This window comes from Schistocerca gregaria, chromosome 3 (assembly GCF_023897955.1).
Source record: "Schistocerca gregaria isolate iqSchGreg1 chromosome 3, iqSchGreg1.2, whole genome shotgun sequence".
In the NCBI taxonomy this organism is placed as follows: Eukaryota; Metazoa; Arthropoda; class Insecta; order Orthoptera; family Acrididae; genus Schistocerca; species Schistocerca gregaria.
In genome coordinates this window covers 551,921,242-551,946,986 of record NC_064922.1, presented here as the reverse complement: position 1 = coordinate 551,946,986, position 25,745 = coordinate 551,921,242, and the positions used below count along the sequence as shown (strand labels likewise).

The 25,745-nt window shown below is 42.4% G+C and overlaps 1 protein-coding gene across 4 annotated transcripts in view; it reads left to right on the top strand.

The window, feature by feature from the left end:
- LOC126354030 (fatty acid hydroxylase domain-containing protein 2) overlaps window positions 1–25,745 on the top strand; it is a 162,197-nt gene that overhangs the window by 109,868 nt on the left and 26,584 nt on the right. For all 4 annotated transcript variants that reach the window (XM_050003364.1, XM_050003365.1, XM_050003362.1 and 1 more), the window contains exons 5-7: window positions 21,837–22,018; window positions 22,423–22,695; window positions 25,547–25,715. In XM_050003364.1, coding sequence (XP_049859321.1) covers window positions 21,837–22,018; window positions 22,423–22,695; window positions 25,547–25,715 — 624 coding nt within the window. The remainder of the gene's footprint in view (window positions 1–21,836; window positions 22,019–22,422; window positions 22,696–25,546; window positions 25,716–25,745) is intronic.

Sequence of the window (25,745 nt, the reverse complement as noted above, 5' to 3'; positions counted from 1 at the left end):
TTGTTCATCAGTGTGGGATCCGTACCAGATCGGGTTGACGGAGGAGATAGAGAAGATCCAAAGAAGAGTGGCGTAAATCCTGTGGTGTCTTGTTTGGTGGCATTGTAGGCAAGCGCAGAAAGGTAGCATCTCATCCCAGTTGTTCTGCTCAACATTGACGGACATTGATAGCATGTCAGCCAAGGTCTTATTAAGGAGTTCAGTAGGCCCTTTAGTTTGCGGATGGTAGGCAGTCATGTGATGAGTAATGTTGCACTGACAGTTTATCTCTCCAGAATGAGGTTTTCACTCTGCAGCGGAATGTGCGGTGATTTGAAACTTCCTGGCAGATTAAAACTGTGTGCCGCACCGAGACTCGAACTCGGGACCTTTGCCTTTTGCGGGCAAGTGCTCTAACAACTGAGCTATCCAAGCAGGACTCACGCCCCGTCCTCACAGCTTTAATTCTGGCAGTACCTAGTCTCCTACCTTCCAAACTTTTCAGAAGCTCTCCTGCGAACCTTGCAGAACTAGCACTTCTAAAAGAAAGCATATTGCGGAGACATGGCTTAGCACAGCCTGGGGGATGTTTCCAGAATGAGATTTTCACTCTGCAGCAGAGTGTGCGCTGATATGTCACTTCCTGGCAGATTAAAACTGTGTGCCGGCCCGCTTTATCTCTGTCACAAGATTCGATTGAAAAACTTTCCCACAATCCGTGATTAACGACCTTGGGGCACCATGTTTCAATATGATGTCTTCCACGATGAATTTGGCTACCTCAGATGCCTCGGCTGTTTTCACGGCTTTTGTAATGGCATAGCATGTCAGATAATCAGTGCAAAAAGTAATCCATCTACTGCCAGTAGCAGATGTTGGAAATCGGCCGAGGAGGTCAGTCCCAACATGCTGGAAAGGTGATTCGGCTGGTGGAATTTGTATAAGTTGGCCAAGTGATTTCTGAGGAACTGCCTTTCTCCTCTGGCACTCTTGATAGTGCGACACATAGTGACGGACACTCCTAAATAAATCTGGCCAGAAAAATCTCTTGCAGATTCTATCATATGTCTTAATAAAACCTAAATGTCTGGCCTCAGGTGTGTCGTGAAATTTCTGTAGAACATCTAAGCGCATGTGTTTAGGAATCAGTGGTAGCCACCTCTTTTCAAATGGATCAAAGTTTTTCTTGCAGAGTAATCCATTAACTTCCTTAAATTGCCCTTTTAACATCCTCTGACTGATTTAAGGCAAGCATAATTTGAGATATTTTGGTGTCCTCCTCCTGCCCAGCAGAGAGATCCTGGAGTGCAGCAAGACAGTCACTATCTTCATCAAAGTCTTGATGGTTATGCACAGGGTTTCTTGAGAGATTCTTACACCTTTGTACACAGTGGTAATGTGATACTCTTGAAGACGTAGTGTCCACCTGGCGAGTCATCCTGTTGGATCCTTAAGACCTGTCAACCAACAAAGTGAATGATGGTCTGTAACAGCTGTGAATGGCCTTCCATGGAGATTCTGTCGAAATTTGCATGTGGTCCAGGTCACAGCAAGACATTAATTGCTCTTGGCTTTTGTAAGTGTCCTAAAAGCATGGGCTACAACCTTCTCTTTTCCATCAGAAATTTGCACCGCAACAGCACTGATCCCATAACCACTGGCATTTGTGTGTAGTTCTGTAGGTGCTCTCTCATCATACAGACCAAGTTCAGAGTCAATCATCAGAGCTTTTCGCAGCACATCAAAAGAATCTTGTTGAGCTCCACCCCAGATCAATTTAGCATCTGCTTGTAACAACTCTTGGGGTGGCCTGGCTTTGATAGAAAAGTCTTCGATAAAATGACAGTAATAAGAACGTAATCCTAGAACGTTTCTCACATCTCTAATACTTTTAGGAATAGGAAATTCCGTTATAGATCTCACCTGTTCTGGATCTGGCCGCACACCTTCATTTGGCACAAGGTGTCCAAGTATTTTGATTTCTTTTGCTCCAAAGAGACACTTTCTTGGATTAAGTCTCAGTCCGTCTTGTTGGAGACACTTAAGAACAACCCTCAGTCTTTTTATATGTTTGTCAGATGTCTCTGAGAATAATATAATGTCATGTAGGTAACAAAGACACATCGTCCACTTCAGGTGACATAGAAGATTATCCATCACCTGTTCAAAAGTTGCTGGTGCATTACACAAGCCAAATGGCATTATCTTAAACGCATACATGCCCTCAGGGGTGATGAATGCAGTTTTCTCACGATCAGCCTCATTTACTTCGATTTGCCAGTATCCCGAGTACACATCCATGGTTGAGAAAACCTTAACCCCCTTCAGACAGTGTAGTGTATGTTCACAAAAGCACCAACTTCCATCCTTCCTCCCGACAAGGACCACTGGTGACAGCCCATTTTCTCTACCTCATCGCAAATTATTCGACATTCCGTTGCTGACTCACGGTATGCTCTCTGGCTTATTTGTTGATGGTCTCCAGTGCTAATCTGGTGCTTTACCATAGATTTGTCTTATTTGCTCTTCACCTGTGGATTGAAGCATTCATAGAACTCTTGAAGAATATCAAGTAGCTTCTTCTGTTGTTCCTTGGTGAGATCTGGTGATAGTCGAGCTAGAAGATCTCGTCTCGTAGTGGTAGCGCTAATTTCGCGACAGACTCTGCGTGGTAGGTTTCTATGACATTCAGCTTTTATTCAATTAATGGCTCAGTGTTTGCTACGCACATGCGTCTTGGAAGGATCTGCAGTTTCCCGGCAGTAGTTAACTATCCACAATTCACTGAATCCGTTCTCAAACCAGATGGCAGAGGTTGGGATGACCAAGTTATTTCATTGGTATGCTTCTCTTACATTCCGCTACAAGATCCAAGAGGTGATGCATGGCGTGACACACGACAGTTACCTTTCTAGCACTGACTGCGGGAATGATCACTTCATCCAGCACACAGTCTCCACACACTTGAGTCCACATCTTTCTGTCCACAGTATTTCATCTTGTCTAGCATAATCTTCGAGCGACCACAATCTATAATTGCCTGAAAAGCTTTCAAAAAGTCCCATCCGAGAATGACGTCATGACTACACTTTTGTAAGATGAAGAATTCTAAGGGCTGTGCATGGCCACTTATAACTACATGAATGGTACACCTTCCTGTAGATTTTACATATTTCCCATTAGCTACCTTCAGCAGAGATTTTTTTGTTGTCGACAAATACAGTTTTCTGAAACTGGCGATGGTACTTCTCCGAAATGACTGAATATGATGCTCCAGAGTCCACAAGAGCTTGGGTTGGTCAGTCAACCATGAAGATATCGACGTAGTTTCCTATCATTTTTGTAGTGATCGACGGTGAAGGATTTTTCTCTTCAGTAGTCTCACCTCCAAGGAAGATCGCACCCTTTAGTTTTCCAGGTTGCGGCAGCTAGGTGATCGGCTGAAGCTTCTAAACGGCGATGGAGACCTTGATCGGCATGTTGGGGAGCATACTCTCCAGCGGCTAGCTTGCAGCAATGGTGACTGATGTTGTCCTGCACCCACATCTTCTTGATTATCTTCTTCATGGCGGAGTTGTTGTCAGCTAAGATTGGTCTGCTGTCTTTTGGTGTGGGCGTCATCAAATACCTGACGCCTTTCTTGACAATAGCGCATCACATGTCCCGGTCATCCACAGTGGAAACATACTGGTTGATTATCCTTGGTGCCCAAACAGGTTCCTTATGCGGCATTGTAGGAACGTAACTCCACCTGGGTCTCGACTTTTTCACTGTTCTAAAGGAAAATGAAGGCTGAGAGATTGGGTTCAATGTCTGTTCCACTTCTTCCCTTATGACGTCTTGGAGTGTCTTGATTTTTTGCTTGGCGTGCAATCCAAGTGCCTTCTGAACTTCCTCTCTCACTCAAGAACACTTGAGAAATCCGTTTCTTCCTTCATCACAGACATCAATACGATGTTTGGAAGCCATTAAAACTTCTTATGTGTAATTCTTTTTCGAGGCATTGTCTCAATATACTGGCACAATTTTATGAAGTCGTCGACTGTCGAAATTTCCTTCATGTGCGAGGCTTGATACATATTCTCAGCAATGCCCTTCATCTTATCTTTCTCCTTCATTCTATGATCCACTATTTTACACAGCTCCAAGACATCTTGAATGAATGTAGGATGCTGTAGTTTTTCCTGGACACTGTGCCCTGCACTTTAATTTATCTTTAGCCTTGCACCTCTGTCATTGTGTGTCGCCGAAATACTTGCGCAGTTCCGCCCTGAATACTTCCCAGGTTGTGAACTTCTCGTCGTTGTTCTGATACCATTGCTTGGCAGTGCCCCCCAAGTGGAAAAATATGTCAGCCAAACACACTGTGTCATCCCATTTGTTAAATTTGGTTATACACTCATATACCTTCAACCAATTGTTTGGATATTGGCCATTGTCACCAGAGAACCCAGAAGGATGTCTCAGATGGTGGACACTGTTGCTGTGATTGTAATGTCCTCTTTCTCTTCTGTCTCCGATAGACTGTGGTCTGTTGAATGTGGCTCGAACTCTGGCTTCTCGCCATGTAAACGTCGACTCTGTTGTGGTCTGATTGGAGCCACGGTGTCGTCGATAATGTGCGCTATAACAAGTTCCAATACACAGTGCCTCCACCAGAATACTGTCACGTAGAAGGCGGTGTAACTAGATGAATGACGAACACTAACTTCACTTAACGAAGGTTTATTCAGCACTTGCACATACAAGAGCGCGGGGCAAACTGCCTCTGGCCAGAACACATACCGTATATATACAGCTACAGAACATTCCAGTACAGTGATTCTTGACATTTTTGACTACTTCTAGAATGTACTCGAACCGAATACAGAAATTAAAATTGTACAGTCCAGGTAAGTTTTGAGCTCATGACCCTCCATGCAACAGTTTAGTATCATAACCACTACACCACGGTGTTACTCAGATTTGTCTGCAACAATATGACAAAATCAGAGACCATTGTAACATAAGTTGTGATGGTATTGCTAGACATAGGTTCACAGGCAATTTTCACAGAATAATACCAGTTCACAGTATACATTCCATAGAAGAATATCAATCCTGGGACATAGTCCTGAGAAGCCTCCCCCCCCCCCCCCTCCCTCCAGAGTATGTGAAGGTTCCAGGGGGTGGTGGCTGACGGCTCAGTGTGGTTACCATTGAGTGTCTTCCTTTGTGGGTGCTGGAGTGGCATCGTGGTATGATGTAGATCCAGATGCTGCACGAAGGCGGTGAGTTTGTAGAGATGGAGCTACTGGGTAGGGCCAGTGTGAGCTATTTGCTATTGTTTGGTCTCAGTCTTAAAAATTAGGGTAGTCGGAAGAAGTTTCCAGTCTCAGTATGAAGATAGCAGCACTCATCGGCCAAAGGTTGGGAATTTGTTTGCACAGGTCTAGTAAGAAGCGCTACCAAAATTTGAGGTATTTTGGATGTGCAGATGTTTGACAATCATTTTAGCGAGTTATTGCATGTGTTTTTGAGAAAACGGACAAAATCGAATATGAGTTGTCGTTAGATTTTTGTTTCTGAAACTCATTACACCTACATAAATTAAAAACAAGTTGAAGGCTGTTTACAGAGACTCTGCACCATCATTTATCGCTGTGAAATTTTGGACAGATGAATTTAAACGGGGCCGTGCCAATTTGGGTGTTGATGAATGTTTGGGACAGCCGAAAACTGCAACAACTGGTTATAATATTGCTCAAGTTCACCAAATGGTGCCAGAGAACTATCAGATTAAGGTGAGAGAGATAGCAGAGTCTCTGGGCATATCTAAAGAATGTGTTTGTCCCGTAGTGATGGAGAATTTAGGGGTGAGAAAGCTGACGGCACGTTGGGTGTCATGATTGCTCACTCTGCACTGTCTCACAACTCAGCAGTTGTCATGGTGAAAATCCATGAATTGTATTATCAGCTGCTTGGCTGCCCTCCTTACTTACAAGATCTAGCCCCCCAAGCGCCACCTCCACCCCCCCCCCCCCCTTTCCCCCTTTGGCTAAAAAAAGTTGATCTCCGAGCATAGAAATCATCAAATGAAGAGGTCATCACCTTTGTAAACAACTGTTTTGCAGTGAAAAACACTATTATTTGGACAGGTTAAAGAGATGGGATAACAACTAGGAGAAGTGTATACACTTACAAATATATCATGCTAAAAAATAAATTCGAAGAAAAAATGTCTTATATTACCTTGTTAGGCCAGACCATTTCATACTACCCTTGTATATGTCTGACGGAGGATATTCACATGGCACTTCGTGAGCATGTGCTCATGGATGCAACATAGTGACCACAATTGCAGTGCCATTGTCATCAATGTGGACTCTGTCAGTGGGTGGGGCTTGTATCACCTGCTAGAGAATAGCCCGTCAGCAGGCATGCTTATATTGTTGGCTGCAATGTTGCCATACACGCGGTGCTTGCACTGACTAGTGTTTTAATTGCCCGGTGTGTGTGCTGTCTCCGGGGGTGGATGCCTGTGGCACTGGAGCATGATCACCCACTGATCATAGGTGTTGCACTACTAGCTGTAATGGCAGGGATATAGTCTTCCTTACACTTAAGGTAAAATGTTTGGTGGAATCATCTTGATATTGATCTAAAAATTGTGGGGTGCCCTCCCCCTCCCCCTTCCCCTACCCACCTTGGGGGTGGTGGGTTGGTGAGGGGGGGGGGGGGAGACGCAGTGCCAAACCAAAGATGGAGAGCACATTCTGATGGGTATCCTTACAGTTGGCGGCGCCTTCCCTGTCACAACATAGGAAATGTCAAAGTGTGTGGGGAGCCTTGGCAACTGCGACCCTGACCCTTGAATCCAGAACCCAAGGTTGTGAAGTGGTTTCTGAAAAAGGTTGTGGGTGACTTGTGTGCAGCCGCTGGAGGAAGGTAATGTTGAACACAGCTTGGAAAAAAGAGAAAAAATGCAGGATAGTTGTTGTAAAGCAGATGTGGTCTGATGGAGGCCAGCTGGTGGTACAGAGCAGTCTTCAAAGGAGTGACTACAGAGCCAGGTAAGATCAGCTGATGGCCCACATTGACAGTCCCAGTGACCAGCTGAAGCCATTTGACGAGTTGTGAGAGGTCCCATAGGCAACAGCAGCACCTCGGGCAAAAGAGACCAAACTTTGCATCACAGGCTGTCGACCACAGGCTAAGAGGCTGCGTCAGGAAAGGGTCTCATATCCAGGAGTTGAGTTGTCACAGGAGATGAATCATGCTCTGGAGAAGAAGCGACTGCATCTTCCGGAAGAAAAATGATTCCATAGGACATGCTGGTGGTGTGATATGCTGATACGCTGGAGGGACGTTGACAGCTGGTGGGAGGCAGGGCTTGATGAAGAGCAGCTGCTGGAGGTGTGACAGTGTGTGAGGTGTGTAGACTGGTGAGGGTTTAGTGACCGATGGGAGGCAGGACTTGATCAAAAAATGCTAGGCAACAGCTGAGAATTCTGCGGGGCAATGGTCATGGGATAATGGTCACCAGGAGGAATGTGTAAAGATCCCGAAAAGGGGAAGGGACACAACTGGACGTTTTAGATTGGGCCTGGATTGATGGAAATCCCGAGGATGTGTGAAGAGAAAAGCTTATGTCCAGAATGTGTGGCATGTGAAGGAGCATGCAAGTAGAAAGAGTGGTAGGAAGTCCTGAAGTGAAGAGATGTGAAGACATCCCAGAAGTGAGGTATGTGTAAGAGCACAAAAAGAGCACGCAAGGAAATTGGCCATGAATGGCATGCTGGGGGGGGGGGGGGGGGTGTACCAGGATCTTCATCTTGGAAAAGGGATGAAAATCTAGGAGAGGTTGGAGCACTGGAGAAAATAAGGAAAAAACCATCACATGGGTGCAAGTCACCCAGAATAGAGGAGGCATGAAGTGCTGCCCCAACCTTGTGCCTCATGAGGAAGATTAGCAATGTTTGGGGCAAGCTACAGTGGAAAGGGGGGGGGGGGGGGTGTCCAGAATTGGTCTTGGCCAGGGAAGGGTAGCAGTAAGCTGGAACCATGATGGAAGAAAATCCATCCATTGTGTGCTGAGGATGCCAGAGAGCACCTGGAAGAGAGGAAAAGTCGAAGCATGGAACCCAGATGTGAGGAGGGCATGAAATGCTTTGTCATACTTGTGAGGAAGACTGACCAAGGCTGTATCTTCTTGGTGGAGATGCAAAGCAGCAGAGGTAGATTGTGTTCAGCTGAGGAGAGTAGCATGTACATCTGACACAGTGGCAGCCCAGTCCAGTTGCTGTGATACCAGATGATTGTACTGGGAATGCTGACTTGATCCATGTCTCCAACCTTTGTGTTGTGCAGTGGCAGGCACACATGCAGTAAATTATGATTCCCAGGTAGAGTGTTATGTAAAATGTTAGTAGCCCTAACCGCCGTCTGCTTCACGTCTGCTGTGCAGCGAGCTACCTTAATTTAAGTATTATCTGTATTTTTCTTACTTGTCACTTCTTCTGCGTGTTTTTGCTTTTAGGAAGCTTTAATAGTAGAGTGCTATTAAGTGTTCCATAGATCTCGTGTTTGTTTTGAATAGTCAGAGAGAGTCCCTTTAGTCAGCCATAGTGCCAGTAGTGTCAGTGTCGCCCTAACCGCCGTCTGCTTCACGTCTGCTGTGCAGCGAGCTACCTTAATTTAAGTATTATCTGTATTTTTCTTACTTGTCACTTCTTCTTCTGCGTGTTTTTGCTTTTAGGAAGCTTTAATAGTAGAGTGCTATTAAGTGTTCCATAGATCTCGTGTTTGTTTTAAATACAGTCAGAGAGTCCCTTTAGTCAGCCGTAGTGCTAGTAGTGCTAGTGTTTGTTTTCAATACCGTCCAGAGACAGGTAGTGCTATTTTCCTTGTTTCTACAAGAAGTGGTTAGCAATCACAGTTTAGTCAATAATCAACCGCCTTTAGTGAATTAGCAGTCTAGTTAAAAGCTGATTAACACTCTATAGTAAATTGATTTCTTAGGATGGCTAGGATGTGTGGCTGCTGTGTACGGACGCAGGAGGAGCTGGCCACTCTTCGCGAACAGCTGAGCATGTTGATGGCCGCGGTCAGCCGTCTTCAGGCTGCTGCCTCGGAGTGTAGCGGCAGTGGGGAGTCTGGTGCGTCGCATGGTGCACCCCAGGTGTTAGATGCTTCACCCACTGTCCCTGCTGTCGAGACATCTTCGCGGGTACCGGGCGCGGTTGGGCCACCCTCTCCCCAAGGGGAGTGGCGGGTTCAGCGGCGTTCGCGGCGCACGAGGCGGAGGGTCAATGTGGAGGCTGGCCGTGTGGCATCGCCCGCTCTGCCTGTGAGTGGACATGTGGCTGCTCCTTCAGCAAGGTCCGAGCAGGCACACGGGGGGAGGGGTTTATTAGTTATTGGGAGCTCCAACGTTAGGCGGGTGATGGAGCCCCTTAGGGAAATAGCGGAAAGGTCGGGGAAGAAGGCCAGTGTTCACTCTGTCTGCTTGCCGGGGGGTCTCATCCGAGATGTGGAGGAGGCCCTACCGGCGGCGATAGAGAGCACTGGGTGCACCCGACTGCAAATTGTTGCTCATGTCGGCACCAATGACTCTTGCCGTCTGGGTTCAGAGGTCATCCTCAGTTCGTACAGGCGGTTGGCGGAATTGGTGAAGGTGGAAAGCCTCGCTCGCGGGGTGGAATCAGAGCTAACTATTTGTAGTATCGTTCCGAGAACCGATCGCGGTCCTCTGGTTTGGAGCCGAGTGGAAGGCTTAAACCAGAGGCTCAGACGATTCTGCGGAGAGCTGGGGTGCAAATTTCTCGACCTCCGCTATCGGGTGGAGAAATGTAGGGTCCCCCTGAATAGGTCAGGCGTGCACTACACGCCGGAAGCGGCTACGAGGGTAGCGGAGTACGTGTGGAGTGCACATGGGGTTTTTTTTAGGTTAGAGAATTCCCTCCCTAGGCCCGACAAGACGCCTCCTGAGACGCGGCAAGGCAGGAGTAGGCAAAATGCAACAAGGAATAACAATATTAATGTGCTAATAGTAAACTGCAGGAGCGTCTATAGAAAGGTCCCAGAACTGCTCTCATTAATAAACGGTCACAACGCCCATATAGTACTAGGAACAGAAAGTTGGCTGAAACCAGACGTAAACAGTAATGAAATCCTAAACTCTGATTGGAATGTATACCGCAGAGATAGGCTGGACAGTGAAGGGGGAGGCGTGTTTATAGCGATAAGAAGTGCAATAGTATCGAAGGAAATTGACGGAGATTCGAATTGTGAAATGATTTGGGTGAAGGTCACGGTTAAAGCAGGCTCAGACATGGTAATTGGATGTCTCTATAGGCCCCCGGGCTCAGCAGCTGTTGTGGCTCAGCACCTGAAGAATAATTTGGAAAATATTTCGAGTAGATTTCCCCACCATGTTATAGTTCTGGGTGGAGATTTTAATTTGCCGGATATAGACTGGGAGACTCAAACGTTCATAACGGGTGGCAGGGACAAAGAATCCAGTGAAATATTTTTAAGTGCTTTATCTGAAAACTACCTAGAGCAATTAAACAGAGAACCGACTCGTGGCGATAACATATTAGACCTTCTGGTGACAAACAGACCCGAACTATTTGAATCAGTTAATGCAGAACAGGGAATCAGCGATCATAAAGCGGTTATTGCATCGATGATTTCAGCCGTAAATAGAAATATTAAAAAAGGTAGGAAGATTTTTCTGTTTAGCAAAAGTGACAAAAAGCAGATTTCAGAGTACTTGATGGCTCAACACACAAGTTTTGTCTCAAGTACAGATAGTGTTGAGCATCAGTGGACGAAGTTCAAAACCATGGTACAATATGCGTTACATGAGTATGTGCCAAGCAAGATCGTAAGAGATGGAAAAGAGCCACCGTGGTACAACAACCGAGTTAGAAAACTGCTGCGGAAGCAAAGGGAACTTCACAGCAAACATAAACATAGCCAAAGCCTTGCAGACAAACAAAAATTACGCGAAGCGAAATGTAGTGTGAGGAGGGCTATGCGAGAGGCTTTCAATGAATTCGAAAGTAATCCTAAGAAATTTTGGTCCTATGTCAAAGCGGTAGGTGGATCAAAACAAAATGTCCAGACACTCTGTGACCAAAATGGTACTGAAACAGAGGATGACAGACTAAAGGCCGAATTACTAAATGTCTTCTTCCAAAGCTGTTTCACAGAGGAAGACTGCACTGTGCTTCCTTCTCTAGATTGTCGCACAGTTGACAAAATGGTAGATATCGAAGTAGACGACAGAGGGATAGAGAAACAATTAAAATCGCTCAAAAGAGGAAAGGCCGCTGGTCCTGATGGGATACCAGTTCGATTTTACACAGAGTAGCGAAGGAACTTGCCCCCCTTCTTGCAGCGGTGTACCGTAGGTCTCTAGAAGAGCGAAGCGTTCCAAAGGATTGGAAAAGGGCACAGGTCATCCCCGTTCTCAAGAAGGGACGTCGAACAGATGTGCAGAACTATAGACCTATATCTCTAACGTCGATCAGTTGTAGAATTTTGGAACACGTATTATGTTCGAGTATAATGTCTTTTCTGGAGACTAGAAATCTACTCTGTAGGAATCAGCATGGGTTTCGAAAAAGACGATCGTGTGAAACCCAGCTCGCGCTATTCGTCCACGAGACTCAGAGGGCCTTAGACACGGGTTCACAGGTAGATGCCGTGTTTCTTGACTTCCGCAAGGCGTTTGACACAGTTCCCCACAGTCGTTTAATGAACAAAGTAAGAGCATACGGACTATCAGATCAATTGTGTGATTGGATTGAGGAGTTCCTAGATAACAGAACGCAGCACGTCATTCTCAATGGAGAGAAGTCTTCCGAAGTAAGAGTGATTTCAGGTGTGCCGCAGGGGAGTGTCATAGGACCGTTGCTATTCACAATATACATAAATGACCTGGTGGATGACATCGGAAGTTCACTGAGGCTTTTTGCAGATGATGCTGTGGTGTATCGAAAGGTTGCAACAATGGAAAATTGTACTTAAATGCAGGAGGATCTGCAGCGAATTGACGCATGGTGCACGGAATGGCAATTGAATCTCAATGTAGCGAAGTGTAATGTGATGCGAATACATAGAAAGATAGGTCCCTTATCATTTAGCTACAAAATAGCAGGTCAGCAACTGCTCAGCAGTGTGGGATCCGCACCAGGTAGGGTTGATAGAAGAGATAGAGAAGATCCAACGGAGAGCAGCGCGCTTCGTTACAGGATCATTTAGTAATTGCGAAAGCGTTACGGAGATGATAGATAAACTCCAGTGGAAGACTCTGCAGGAGAGACGCTCAGTAGCTCGGTACGGGCTTTTGTTAAAGTTTCGAGAACATACCTTCACCGAAGAGTCAAGCAGTATATTGCTCCCTCCTACGTATATCTCGCGAAGAGACCATGAGGATAAAATCAGAGAGATTAGAGCCCACACAGAAGCATACCGACAATCCTTCTTTCCACGTACAATACGAGACTGGAATAGAAGGGAGAACTGATAGAGGTACTGAGGGTACCCTCCGCCACACACCGTCAGGTGGCTTGCGGAGTACGGATGTAGATGTAGATGTAGATAATGAGCAAGATTCAGTATAATGTAGATTCTTATAGACTCCTTAGAGGATCCTCCTGATCTGATGGCCATATGGGGCAGTCAAAGTCCTTTGTGACAGTACTACTAGGCACAGGATGACAGTGTAAGTTCCACAAAAGAATACCAGTTCACAGTCTACTTTCCACAGAATAATACCCAGCTTGGGACACTGAGCCCACAGCTCTTGATGAGCATATAATTCATGGTTGCAACGTAGTGCCGGCAGTTGCAGCATGGCTGTCATCGATGCATGTGCTGCTGGCGGGCAAGATTGGTGTCTCTAGTGATGTCGGCTGGAGATTAACATGTCAACAGGCATGCTTATGTTGTCAGCTGTAGTGTTGTGGTACATTCAGTGCGTGCACCGCCCGGTGATAAAGTTGCCCAGCGGGTACACTGTCTCTGGCGGAAGACACCTGCAACAGTTGTACATAATGACCCACTGGTTGTGGGTGTTTCGCAGGTAACTGTAGTGGCAGGTGATCAGCTGGAATTTAATGTAATATTAATACTGTTTTGGATTAGTGGCAAAGAAAGATATGAAGTAACAATTTTGACATGTAATTGTATGCCACAGTTAAATTTCATCAAACATTGCACATTGGCCAATCTTAGTGAGATAGGAAAAGGAAATTACTGGTATTAATAGCATTGCTCACTCATGTAGGTCATTAAACTACAAAGTATCACTGTGTTTCTGACCATTTTTAGGAAGAAGTTTGGAATGACATTAAGGTGATTGGCTATAATTCAGTCACAAACAGATAAACAAAAAGGAGGTAACAAGATAAGACAAGTTCAAGCATTTGTTACTGAAGGAAATACAAAGTTGTCCCATAGTGAGGTGGGTCTGTTCATTAATGAGCCTGCATCTGTGGTCACGTTAACATGATAGGAAAGTCTGAATACTTTTTGTGTGCTGTGCATACTGACAGATGTGTATAGGCTGAATACAGAAGACCAAATCATCATTAACAAAGCAAGTATGCGAGCAGGACAGGAGTGTGCAGCGTTACATATACTGCAGTAGCCCTAACTGTGTTGTAAACACAATGAGTGTAGATATGTGATATCTAAGGTCCCCAGTAGGCCACCATCAGACTTATAACTGTCTCTCCTTTTAACTCTCTTTTAATAAATAAGGGGGCTATGCTCCAGACTGAACACTGAAAGGCATAATCAGTCTTAAATGATGGTGGTGATGATAATGATGATGAATAAATAGGGTACAGATGATCACCACTGCCATCACACACACATAAAAACCTTACTGCCAGCATACTCCCCTTCAGCTCCCATAACTCTCCTAAAGCCAGTAAACAGCACATCTGTATCAAAGACGATACTCTGTGGGTCATATCAAAATATTAACTAGGAGAGCACCTGGTGACATTCTTCGACAAGCCGCAATTAGCCTTATCAGGATACTTCATTGTGCAGTATTTGGCTAATATGAATATTCTCTGTCTGTAGACCCGTGTATTGGCTCCATATCCATGTATGCACTAGTATAAATTCTTGATTTATTCTAACTTCTGTGGCAATCAAAATCTGTTTTGTGCTGTATTCATAATCTTTTGTCTGGTTACAGTTACTTTATTACCTCCTTGCTTTACATGAGCTGTACGATTTTGCCTTTAATTAAGAATGATTCTTAAGTAACATTTTTTCATGATCTGTGAATCAGTTGATTGAGAGATTCCTTGAGAAAGAGAATAACAATTTGAATAATATATGGAGTTTTTGATGCTACTGTAAGTTCATTTTTGATGAAGTATGTAAAAGTTTCACTGTGTGTACTCTTCTCTCTTCATTTTGTCTTCTAGAATTTCTCAAAATATTTAGCAATAGGTAATCTCTGTAGACTACATGTCCTTTAACTTGCATCATAGCAGACAGTTTCCTCTAACAGGTATTTTAAAACCCTTGGTGAGGAGGCTTGTGTGCCTCAGCGATACAGATAGCCGTACCATAGGTGCAACCACAACGGAGGGGTATCTGTTGAGAGGCCAGACAAACGTGTGGTTCCTGAAGAGGGGCAGCAGCCTTTTCAGTAGTTGCAGGGGCAACAGTCTGGATGATTGACTGATCTGGCCTTGTAACACTAACCAAAACAGCCTTGCTGTGCTGGTACTGCGAACGGTTGAAAGCAAGGTGAAACTACAGCCATAATTTTTCCCGAGGGCATGCAGCTTTACTGCAATGTAAATGATGATGGTGAAGATGAAAATGGAGATATGATACTGCGTGAAGAGTTTCACAGAGCACCGAAAGACCTGAGTCGAAACAAGGCCCCGGGAGTAGACAACATTCCATTAGAACTACCGACAGCCTTGGGAGAGCCAGGCCTAACAAAACTCTACCATCTAGTGAGCAAGATGTACGAGACAGGCGAAATACCCTCAGACTTCACGAAGAATATAATAATTCCAATCCCAAAGAAAGCAGGTCCAGACAGATGTGAAAATTACCAAACTATCAGTTTAATAAGCCATGACTGCAAAATACTAACACAAATTCTTTACAGGGGAATAGAAAAACTTGTAGAAGCTGACCTCGGGGAAGATCAGTTTGGATTCCGTAGAAATGTTGGAACACGTGAGGCAATATTGACCCTACTACTTATCTTAGAAAATAGATTAGGAAAGGCAGACTTATGCTTCCATCATTTTGACTGGAATACTCTCTTTCAAATTTTGAAGGTGGCATGGGTAAAATACAGGGAGTGAAAGGCTATTTACAATTTGTACAGAAACCAGATGGCAGTTATAAGAGTTGAGGGGCATGAAAGGGAAGCGTTGGTTGGGAAGAGAGTGAGACAGGGTTATAGTCTCTCCCTGATGTTATTCAATCTATATATTGAGCAAGCAGTGAAGGAAACGAAAGAAAAATTCAGAGTAGGTATTAAAATCCATGGAGAAGAATAAAAACTTTGAGGTTCGCCGATGACATTGTAATTCTGTCAGAGACAGCAAAGGACCTGGAAGAGCAGCTGAACGGAATGGACCATGTCTTGAGAGGAAAGCAATACGAGAATAATGGAATATAGTCAAATTAAATTGGGTGATGCTGTGGGAATTAGATTAGGAAATGAGACGCTTAAAGTAGTAAATGAGTTTTACTGTTTGGAAAGCAAAATAACTGATGATAGTTGAAGTAGAGAGGATATAAAATGTAGACTGGCAATGGCAAGGAAAGCATTTCTGAAGAAGCGAAATTTGTTAACATCGAGTATAGATTTAAGTGTCAGGGAGTATTTTCTGAAAGTATTTGTATGGAGTGTAGCCATGTATGGAAGTGAAAGATGGACGATAAATAGTTCAGACAAGAAGAGAATAGAAGCTTTCGAAATGTGGTGCTACAGAATAATGCTGAAGATTAGATGGGTAGATCACATAACTAGTGAGGAGGTATTGAATAGAACTGGGGAGAAGAGGAGTTTGTGGCACAACTTGACTAGAAGAAGGGATCAGTTGGTAGAGCATATTCTGAGGCATCAAGGGATCACCAATTTAGTATTGGGGGGGCAGCATGTAGGGTAAAAATTATAGAGGGAGACCAAGAGAGGAATATACTAAACAGATTCAGAAGGATGTAGTTTGCAGTAGGTACTGGGATATGAAGAACCTTGCACAGGATAGAGTAGCATGGAGAGCTGGATCAAACCAGTCTCTGGACTGAAGACCAAAACAACAATAACCCAGAAAATCTATGAACCATGAGAATAATCTTTGGTAATTATTTTCCGTATGGTTCTACCTACCCGATCCTCTCACATACTGATTACTTCTGTAGTCCGTAAAACCTCTTGTAATGGGTGTAAGCCATCCCAATTCATGAAGTTGCAAGAAAAAAATTGGTCACTACAGGTATTTAAATGTATTTGTGGTGTCAGTTATTATTCCCATGGCTTATACCTTATCAGAATCTAGAGTAATGCTTGTTGTGTAGTTTGTTGTGTCTTAAGTTGATTGTCCCTTCATAATTTAATGAAAACTATAGTTAGACATTTAACTCCATCAGTTTCATTCAATTCTTGCATAAGAAGACACCTTTATTTTTGCACAGTGGTTTTTGGTGAAAATGATTCAATGACTTTGCAAGTAAAGGGGCTTTATCTTCTCCTTTTTTTTTTTAAAGAGTAACAACTTATGTTTTTTTTTTTTTTTTTTTTTTTTTTTTTTTTTGTGTATCAGAATTCTTCGCTGCATTAAACAATCATTTATCAAGTTTTCCAGAGCTGGTATTGTTTTATCTTCAGTCACATTGAAAACCTCAGCTCTTAAATTATCAGAGAATTTATACTCTTATTTTGTATTTTATGAAAGGGATTGGAGCAGTATGACACTCATAGCTTCCATCCATCTATGCCCAAGTTCATTGCCACATCAATCCACAGTCTGTTTGTGAGAGATTGAAGGACATGTTATGCCCTTCCATGTTCTGGTGAAGTGCTAGACTCCAGTACTTCACCCAAAGATGGAAGGAGAGTAAGAACCTTCTGATATGTTGGGAACACACTACAGATTGACCCTGAAAATAAATATGAGAAGAATTTATTTCATTAATGACCTGTCCCAATCTTATGTAGCCTCTTTGTCATTAGTGCTGACAAAATTTTCGGAGCCCTCATATTATTGATCACATTTCTGTAGTGTATACCTCAAGCCTGTGGAATTACTCCATTGTTAACATAATGTATACACCAATTATTTCTAGTTTTAATAATTTTTCCTTGTTCTACTCTCTCTCTCTCTCTCTCTCTCTCTCTCTCTCTCTCTCTCTCTGTGTGTGTGTGTGTGTGTGTGTGTGTGTGTGTGTGTGTGTGTGTGTGTGTGTAGCTTACTGATCCAGGAGCCAAATAGTGTAACCTTTCTTAATTTTCCTGATTCCTCTAGCCATGGCCAAAGAACAATACTAACCACCTCTTTGTATGTCTGAAAACTTGTATTAGCTTTCCCATTATCATTTTTATGGTTTTACGCAATGTTTCCACTCTGTCATCAACAAATGTGTCTTTTGCCATTCCTTCTTATAAATTCACCTCACTTTTACAAAGTGAGAAGTCTGCCTGAACATCAACAATTGTCTAAAGGATAGATTGCTACTCACCATAAAGATGACATGTTGAGTTGGAGACAATCACAATGAAAGGACTATTCACGCACTGAACTTTCTGTCAAAGTCTACCTTCGGAAAAGAAAGGAAAACACACATGAGCACTCTCTCTGAATGTTGTGGCCAAACTGGCAGTCCAGCCACAGCAGTTGGATATAGCAGTCGTGTGTGTGTGTGTGTGTGTGTGTGTGTGTGTGTGTGTGTGTGTGTGTTGTATTTGGCTGTGTGAATGTGTCTGTCTGCAATTCATCGTGTCACCTTTACGATGAAACAAGTATTCTTTTCTTCTAGTTTTCCTCAATTAGATTACCACCCTAAATACAGGGTGTCCCACTCAAACCTCTCTGATTTCAAGGACCCAGGAGAGAAAAACCACAGTAGATATGACAATGAAAAATGCACCACATTCTAGAGAATCTCAAAGAATTTATATTCCCGTGTCAGAACATTTACATTTACATGTATACTCTGTAAATCACATTTAATTGCCTGGCAGAAGGTTTATCGAACCACCTTCACAATTCCCTATTATTCCAATCTCATATATCGGGCAGAAGGAACAAACACCTATATCTTTCCATACAAGTCTGATTTCCCTTGTTTTATCATGGTCGTTGTTTCTTCCTATGTAGGTCAGTGTCAACAAAATATTTTAGCATTCGGAGGAGAAAGTTGGTGATCGGAATTTCGTGAGAAGATTCCGTCGCAATGAAAAACACCTTTCTTTTGATGAGATTCCAACCCAAATCCTGTATCATTTCAGTGATACTCTCTCCCCTACGTCACGATAATACAAAACATACTGCCCTTCTTTGAACTTTTTTTATGTACTCCGTCAGTCCTATCTGGTAAGGATCCCACACAGCGCAGCAGTATTCTAAAAAAGGATGGACAAGTGTAGTGTAGGCAGTTTCCTTAGTAGATCTGTTACATTTTCTAAGTGTCCTGCCAATAAAATGCAGTCTTTGGCTAGCCTTCCCCACAACATTTTCTGTGTGTTCCTTCTAATTTAAGTTGTTTGTGCCAAGTATCATTGCCAGAGTCCAGCATGGTCGCATGAAGTGAAGATGATGACTCCACAGCAGCATGTTCAAGCAGTAGTGTGGTTTGCAGAAACAAAATTGCCAATTGCTGTGCAAAGAAATTATTGTCGTGTGTATGAATGTAATCCATCTGATGTGAAAATAAATAAGGAATGGTACAGGAAGTTTCTGGCAACAGGAAGTGTTCTGAAACACTCTGGCAGTGCACGTTACGTAGTTTCAGAAAAGACAGTGGAGGACATCAGGCTAACATTTCTCAGAAGCCCACATAAGTAAATTAGTCAAGCATCTAGGCAACTTGACGTACCTCGATCAACATCGCATCATATAGTTCACCAGCGTCTTTGTATGTGTGCTTACAAATTGCAAATTCTGCAACATCTGACGCCGAACGACAAACCACACCAACAACAATTTGCAGAGGATATGCTGCAGCGTATTGATATGGATGCCAGCTTTCTGGAAAGATGAGGCAACCTTTCATCTATCAGGAATGGTTACTAGGCACATTGTTTGGATTTGGGGTTCACAAAATCCCGACATTGTCATTGAACATGTACATGATAGCCCTAAGCTAAACGTCTGGTGGGGGCTAATTCACGACAGGACTGTTGGACCGTTCTTCTTTGCGGAACAAACAGTGAATGGGTCAGTGTATTTGGACAAGTTGGAGCAGTTTGTGTACTCTCAGATATGAGACTTGCAACCCAACATTATTTTTCAACTAGATGAAGCTCTGCTGCATTGGTCAATGGCTGTTCGCAAGTTCCTGGATAGGAAATTCCCCAGTCGTGGGATCGGATGCAGAGGACTAATTGCCTGTCCACCATGTTCACCCGATTTCTTCATGTGGGGATTCGTGAAGGACTGCATGTATATGTGACCAACATGGACAATATGCCTACTTTGCACTATCATATCACTAAAGCGATTGCAACAATAACAGAGGAAATGTTACAAAGAACCTGGCAATAAATTGAATATAGACTAGATATTTGTTGTGCTACAAATGGATCACATATAGAGGTGTATTGATGATAAATAATAAATTCTTTGAGATGCTCTACACTGTGGTGCATTTTTTCATTGTCATATCTACTGTGTGGTCCCCCCCTCCCTGCCCTTGGATCTTCGAAATCAGGGAGCTTTAAGTGGTACACCCTGTACTATTGGGATCACTTATTGTAGCCCCAACTCAACTGATAATTGCACAATATCAGAAATAATTTAGTTACTCAAGAACTTTATACCAGAATTAAAGCTGGTATGCACTTTTTTTCAGAAATTAATTTTGTTATGTTATCTACTTGCCACAAATAATTTACAATTGCTATGTACATGTAGGTCTAGACACCTCTCATTGTTCACAGTGTTGAGTGTGCTGATGCATTCACACTAACCATTTCGATACCATGACTGTACCTTCACCATATTTATGGGCTGTGAGACGCCACGATTTAGGGAACCATGAACCTGTGCTACGAGAGTAATCCCAAAAGTAAGGTCTCCTTTTTTTTTATAAGTACACAGACCTGTTTATTTCTACAATGGTTTACATTAGGTTACAGCTTGAAAATTGGCTATTTTTTGACATATTCACCATTTCTGTCGATGCATTTTTGTAGATGCTGTGGGAGTTTTTGTATGCGCATGTCATACCAGCTTGCTGCCATGCTGTTCAGAAAGGTATGAACCTCTTCTTTCACCTCGTCGTCAGAGCTGAACTGCTTTCTGGCCAAATGTTCTTTTAACTTAGGGAACAGGTGATAGTCACTGGGTGCCAAGTCAGCACTATAGGGTGGGTGGATGATTATGTTCCACTGAAGCTGTTGCAGGAGAGCAACGGTTTGCCGAGCGATGTGTGGGCGAGCATTGTCATGGAGAATGTGTACATCCTTGCTCAACATTCCTCTTCTCTGGTTCTGAATTGCCTGTTTGAGTTTTTTCAGTCTCAGAGTACCTGTGAGACATCATCCAGGGTGATCTGCCAACCTTCATGCATGCTTTGCTCAACCTTCAACACTGTCTCCTCAGAAACTGACGGTCTTCCGCTTGTGAATTTCAGTCCAACCAGCTGCAAACTCTCTACACCACTTACAAACATTTTTGACATCCATGTACAACTCACCATACACTTCCATCAATTGGCGATAGATTTCAATCAGCGCAGTGCCCTTTGTGTTCAAAAACCGAATAACCGCACGTAATTCGCACTTGGCGGTAACATCCAATGGGAGCTCCATCCGCAACGGCTGCCAAGACTGAGCGCATGTTTACACACAGCATGTGAAGCACTCTTCATAACATTGTGACCAACTGCCACACAAACAGTTCTGTATGTATATATATAAAAAAAAAGTACGAAACCTTACTTTTGGGATTACCCTCATAGATCTCTTTAAACACTGTATGATGTAACCTGGGATCTTTTGAGCATCTAGAATTTCATTGCTAAAACATGCACGAACAAGCATTGGTTTCTTGTATCGCAAACAAAGCTTAAGATACATTTAAACAATTTTGATTCTGGGCAATAAATTGCAACGACTCTGTTTTGGAATAAAGTATTAATATGATTACCATAAAACATCAACTGCAAAACATACAAATTATATTATGTAATATTTTGTACACAAGTGTAAATATTCCGAATGAACAAAGTATCCACAGGGGACAGAAAAGACAAAAGGAGTATTGCTCTGATTAGTATGGTATTGAAAAACATAGACATATAAGGAATGACAACCACATATAGTGTTAGCAATATATAGGTTCATCTCAATTATTGCTGTAGTAGTTCCATATAGAATCACAATCTGATAGATTAGACTGAAAAGAAAAAAATACTATAGTTCAATATTGTGTATTAAACTTTTACAGTGAAAACACACGGAAATATTTGTTTTGATAGACATGATTTGTGTGTTTCTAGATCTTAAATGCATCAATATTTACTCATCATTAATAGTAAAAACAAAAAAAAACAAAAAAAAAGTCTTTGGAGAAAGGAAAATACTGCACCTTTCTCATAAAAAAAGATTGAATTTGCTGGCAGTTTTCTTCATAAAACTTATCCATGTACAGGTGATAGGCTGGGTCGTCTTTAACCAAGTTGTTGTGGGTCTGCCGACAGCATTCCTCAGCTACTTGCTAATGCAGTGGAGAGGCTTTCCGTCATTACGAGAACTGCCTACTTTTCATTGGGTTCTAGCTGAAATGGCAGTTCATATCCTCATGGAAGAAGTTGGATTCTACTATTCTCATAGGTAGGAAATAAATAAGATGTTAATCTTGTTATGATATACTATTTGTTTGTACTCAGAAATTGGTGCTGATTATTAACACTGTGTGTGATTCTTTTCAAAGAAGAAGAGAAACTGTGACTGCTGAAAGGTACTATAAAGTTCCTTGAACAGCACAAATGTGAAACAATTACTCCATTCCGAAGATTTGCTATGAGATACAGACACAGTCATTAGTTTTAGTATGTTTGTTATATTAGTTGCAGTTCCTACTCACTGAAGATTGCTAAACAGTTATCATTCTAAAAGTTTAACGTCTGCATATGTCATTTTCTGGGAAACCTATGATTTCTGAACCAGTTAACTTTTGCTTATTGTTTGTTTTGCAGTTGTCTCAATGAATTTTCACTTGAAATATTATGTTACAGGTTGTTGCATAGTCGTCAGCTTTATCGCCACATCCACAAGAGGCATCATGAATGGACAGCTCCAGTTGCTGTGACAGCAATTTATTGTCACCCGGTGGAGCATATTTTTTCAAATTTGTTACCACCTTTCTTAGGTGTTTTTATTATGGGGTCACATGTTGCAACAGCCTGGCTGTGGTTTTCACTTGCTATACTATCAACATTGAATGCTCATTCAGGCTACCATTTGCCTTTCTTCCCATCACCAGAAGCGCACGATTTTCATCATCTTAAGTAAGTTTATTCTTTATTATCATCATTTACTATAGTGTTGCTGTTGTATCTTTGCAAAGAAAGTTTGAACTGACATTACAAAAGCTGATATATAGATGAATTAGTGTGTTACATTGCAGATGTGCCCTGAAATTTACTGACAGGTTAAGATTGTGTGTCAGACAGGAACTAAAACCCAGGTCTTAGTGTTTTGTGAACTATGTTGTAATCTCCTGAGCAATCCAGGGATGACTCATGACTGCCTTCAGACTGTTTATTTTACTCCTAAGTTAAATGTCACTTTTCTAATCATAAATTTGAGGTGACACAGAGAAATAATAGGGGATTGAGGAACAGAGATGAGATGTGGTCATTTCGAATTGCTCTCATGTGTTCGGCTTTACATCATCATCCAGATGGTGTGATGTTTCGGTAAAATGATTTCTTGTTATCATTAGAAAGTCTTGAAGACTGTCACCCTATGGCTGTATCTGCTTCTTCATGTTGTTGATCCCAGGCCCTTGATGGCTTCTTTGGATAGATGAAGTAGCAAGTAGCTTGAACATTTCTCAGATCGAATATAATTATTTGCATGAGATAGGAAAGCTTCTGTTCACAAAACAACATGGATTGAGAAAGCATCACTTGTGTGAAACACAGCTTGCTCTTTTCTTACATATACTGAGAACTATGGACGAAGGGCAACAGACAGATTCCATATTCCTTAATTTCTGGAAAGTGTTTGATACGATCCCCCACTATAGACTGTTAACAAAGCTGCGAGCATATGGAATAGGCTCCCAGATATATTAATGGTTTGAAGACTTCCTAAGTGGAGCAGTAATCTGCAGCTGTTCGTTGATTGCACTGTGGCGTACGCGAAGGTGTTGTCATTTAGTGACTGTAGGGGCATACAAGGAGACTTAGCCAAAATTTCTAGCCAGTGTTGTGAATGGCAGCTTGCTCTAAATGTAGAAAAATGTAAGTTAAAGCTGATGAGTAGGAGAAACATTCGGGTAATTTTTGACTACAACATTAGTAATGTGCTGCTGGACACAGTTCTGTTGAAATATCTAGGCATAATGTGATGATGAAGTCCCATACTCCGTAACAGAGCGTATGGAACATTGCGGGAGGCCTGCACCACTATACTAAGCAAGGTCGTAGTGGGGGTGGTTTGCCATTGCCATTGCCATTGCCTTCCTTCCGACCGTAATGGGGATGGATGATGATGATGATGATGATGATGATAATACAACAACACCCAGTCATCTTGAGGCAGGTGAAAATCCCTGACCCCACCTGGAATCGAACCCGGAACCCTGTGCTCGGGAAGCGTGAACGCTACCGTAAGACCAAGAGCTGCAGACTAGGCATAATGTTGCAAAGCAATATTAAATCAACATGTAAGAATGATAGCAGGGAAGGCAAATTGGTGACAGTTTTATTGGGGGAATTTTAGGAAAATTGGGTTCATCTGTAAAGGAAACCACATGTAGAGCAGTAGTGTGCCCCATTCTTGACTACCGCTGCAGTGTTTGGAATCACCAGGTGGTCAGTTGAAAGGAAGACATAAAGCAACTCGGAGGCAGGTTGCTAGATATGGTATTATGGAGATTCTTCGTGAATTCAAATGGTAATCCCTGGAGGAAAGATGACTTTCTTTTCACAAAACATTATTGAGGAAATTTAGGGAACTGGCATATGAACAAAATGATTCTATTGCTGCCAAAATACATTTTGCTCAAGTACTACGAAGATAAGATCAGAGAATTAAAGCTTGTCTGGAGGCATATAGACTGTCGTTTTTCCCTCACTCTATTTGCGAGTGGATCAGGAAAGGAGATGACTAATAGTGGTACAAGGTACACTTCTGCCTTGCACCATATTGTGGCTTGTGGAGGATGTATGTAGACATGCAAGTGTGGTGTCAGGCATAAGCTTTAACCTTTAATCACCATACTGCTGCCTTTTGTTTCGAGATAATGCTGGAGCATATTTATGGTTCTTTGGTTAGCTTAGCATGACTAGATTTTTGAATTGACTGGCATTGCACTTGAAGCCGGTCTCCATGCTTTACTAAGCTGAAAACCATTATCTTTATTAAAAATGTGTCCACAAATTCCTTTAGGATGCAGTACAAAAATGTATTGTAATAGAATGCTCCCACCATATGTCATGATACATGCTATGGAGGCATAGTGCTCTGCACCAGCTGACTGTTCATTGTTACTTAGGCATATGGCACCTGTACTGTGGTGCACCTCTCATGTGTAAATCTGGACAGTCTTGTTTATTTAAATTTCCCCACAGTGGCATGGCATGTGGTAGATTCTCAGTTATGGGACTTCTAGTCATTCTCCAGGCCTCATCAAAGTTTTGGTCTTTGGCAACGTATGGGATATTTGCTTGATTTTTTGTTTCTGTGGTGTCCTTCCAATTTTAAAATATAAGAGAAAAATGTCATTGGTACAGATTTTGCTTTTTTCTCATGTACAACAGATGACATAAGCTTCCTAGCTTGAAGACTCATCAGACCTTATTGTTGTAGCCATTCTCCCAAAATTTGTCTGCAGGTGTCATAATTCTTTTATTAGGCTTTATTGTGGAAATTTCACAACTTGAGTCCATTTTCATTCTTTCGAACATCTGAATAATGTGCAATTTTTTCCTCTTTTCTATCTTTCACTTCCTGCTGATGAAAGAATTATGTTTTTTAACTGTTGTGATTGTCTTAATTGTTCTCTACTTATTTCTGTTCTAGCTGGTTAATAAACTTTGTTTCCCTCTTTTTCGGGATGATTAATATTAATTTGTTACTTTCTTTTTGAATTAATAATGTAAATCTACATAATATAAATTTTTTGCACAGGTTCAACCAGTGTTTTGGTGTTTTGGGAGTCCTGGATCGCTTGCATGGTACAGACACCGTGTTTCGTAGTACAAGGGCTTATGCACGACATATAATGATGCTTAGCCTCATACCAGCACGGGAAGCATTTCCAGATGAAACCAAATGCAAACCAAAATTTGTGCAGTGTGTAAGTGAAAATTAAATAATTGGTTGAAAG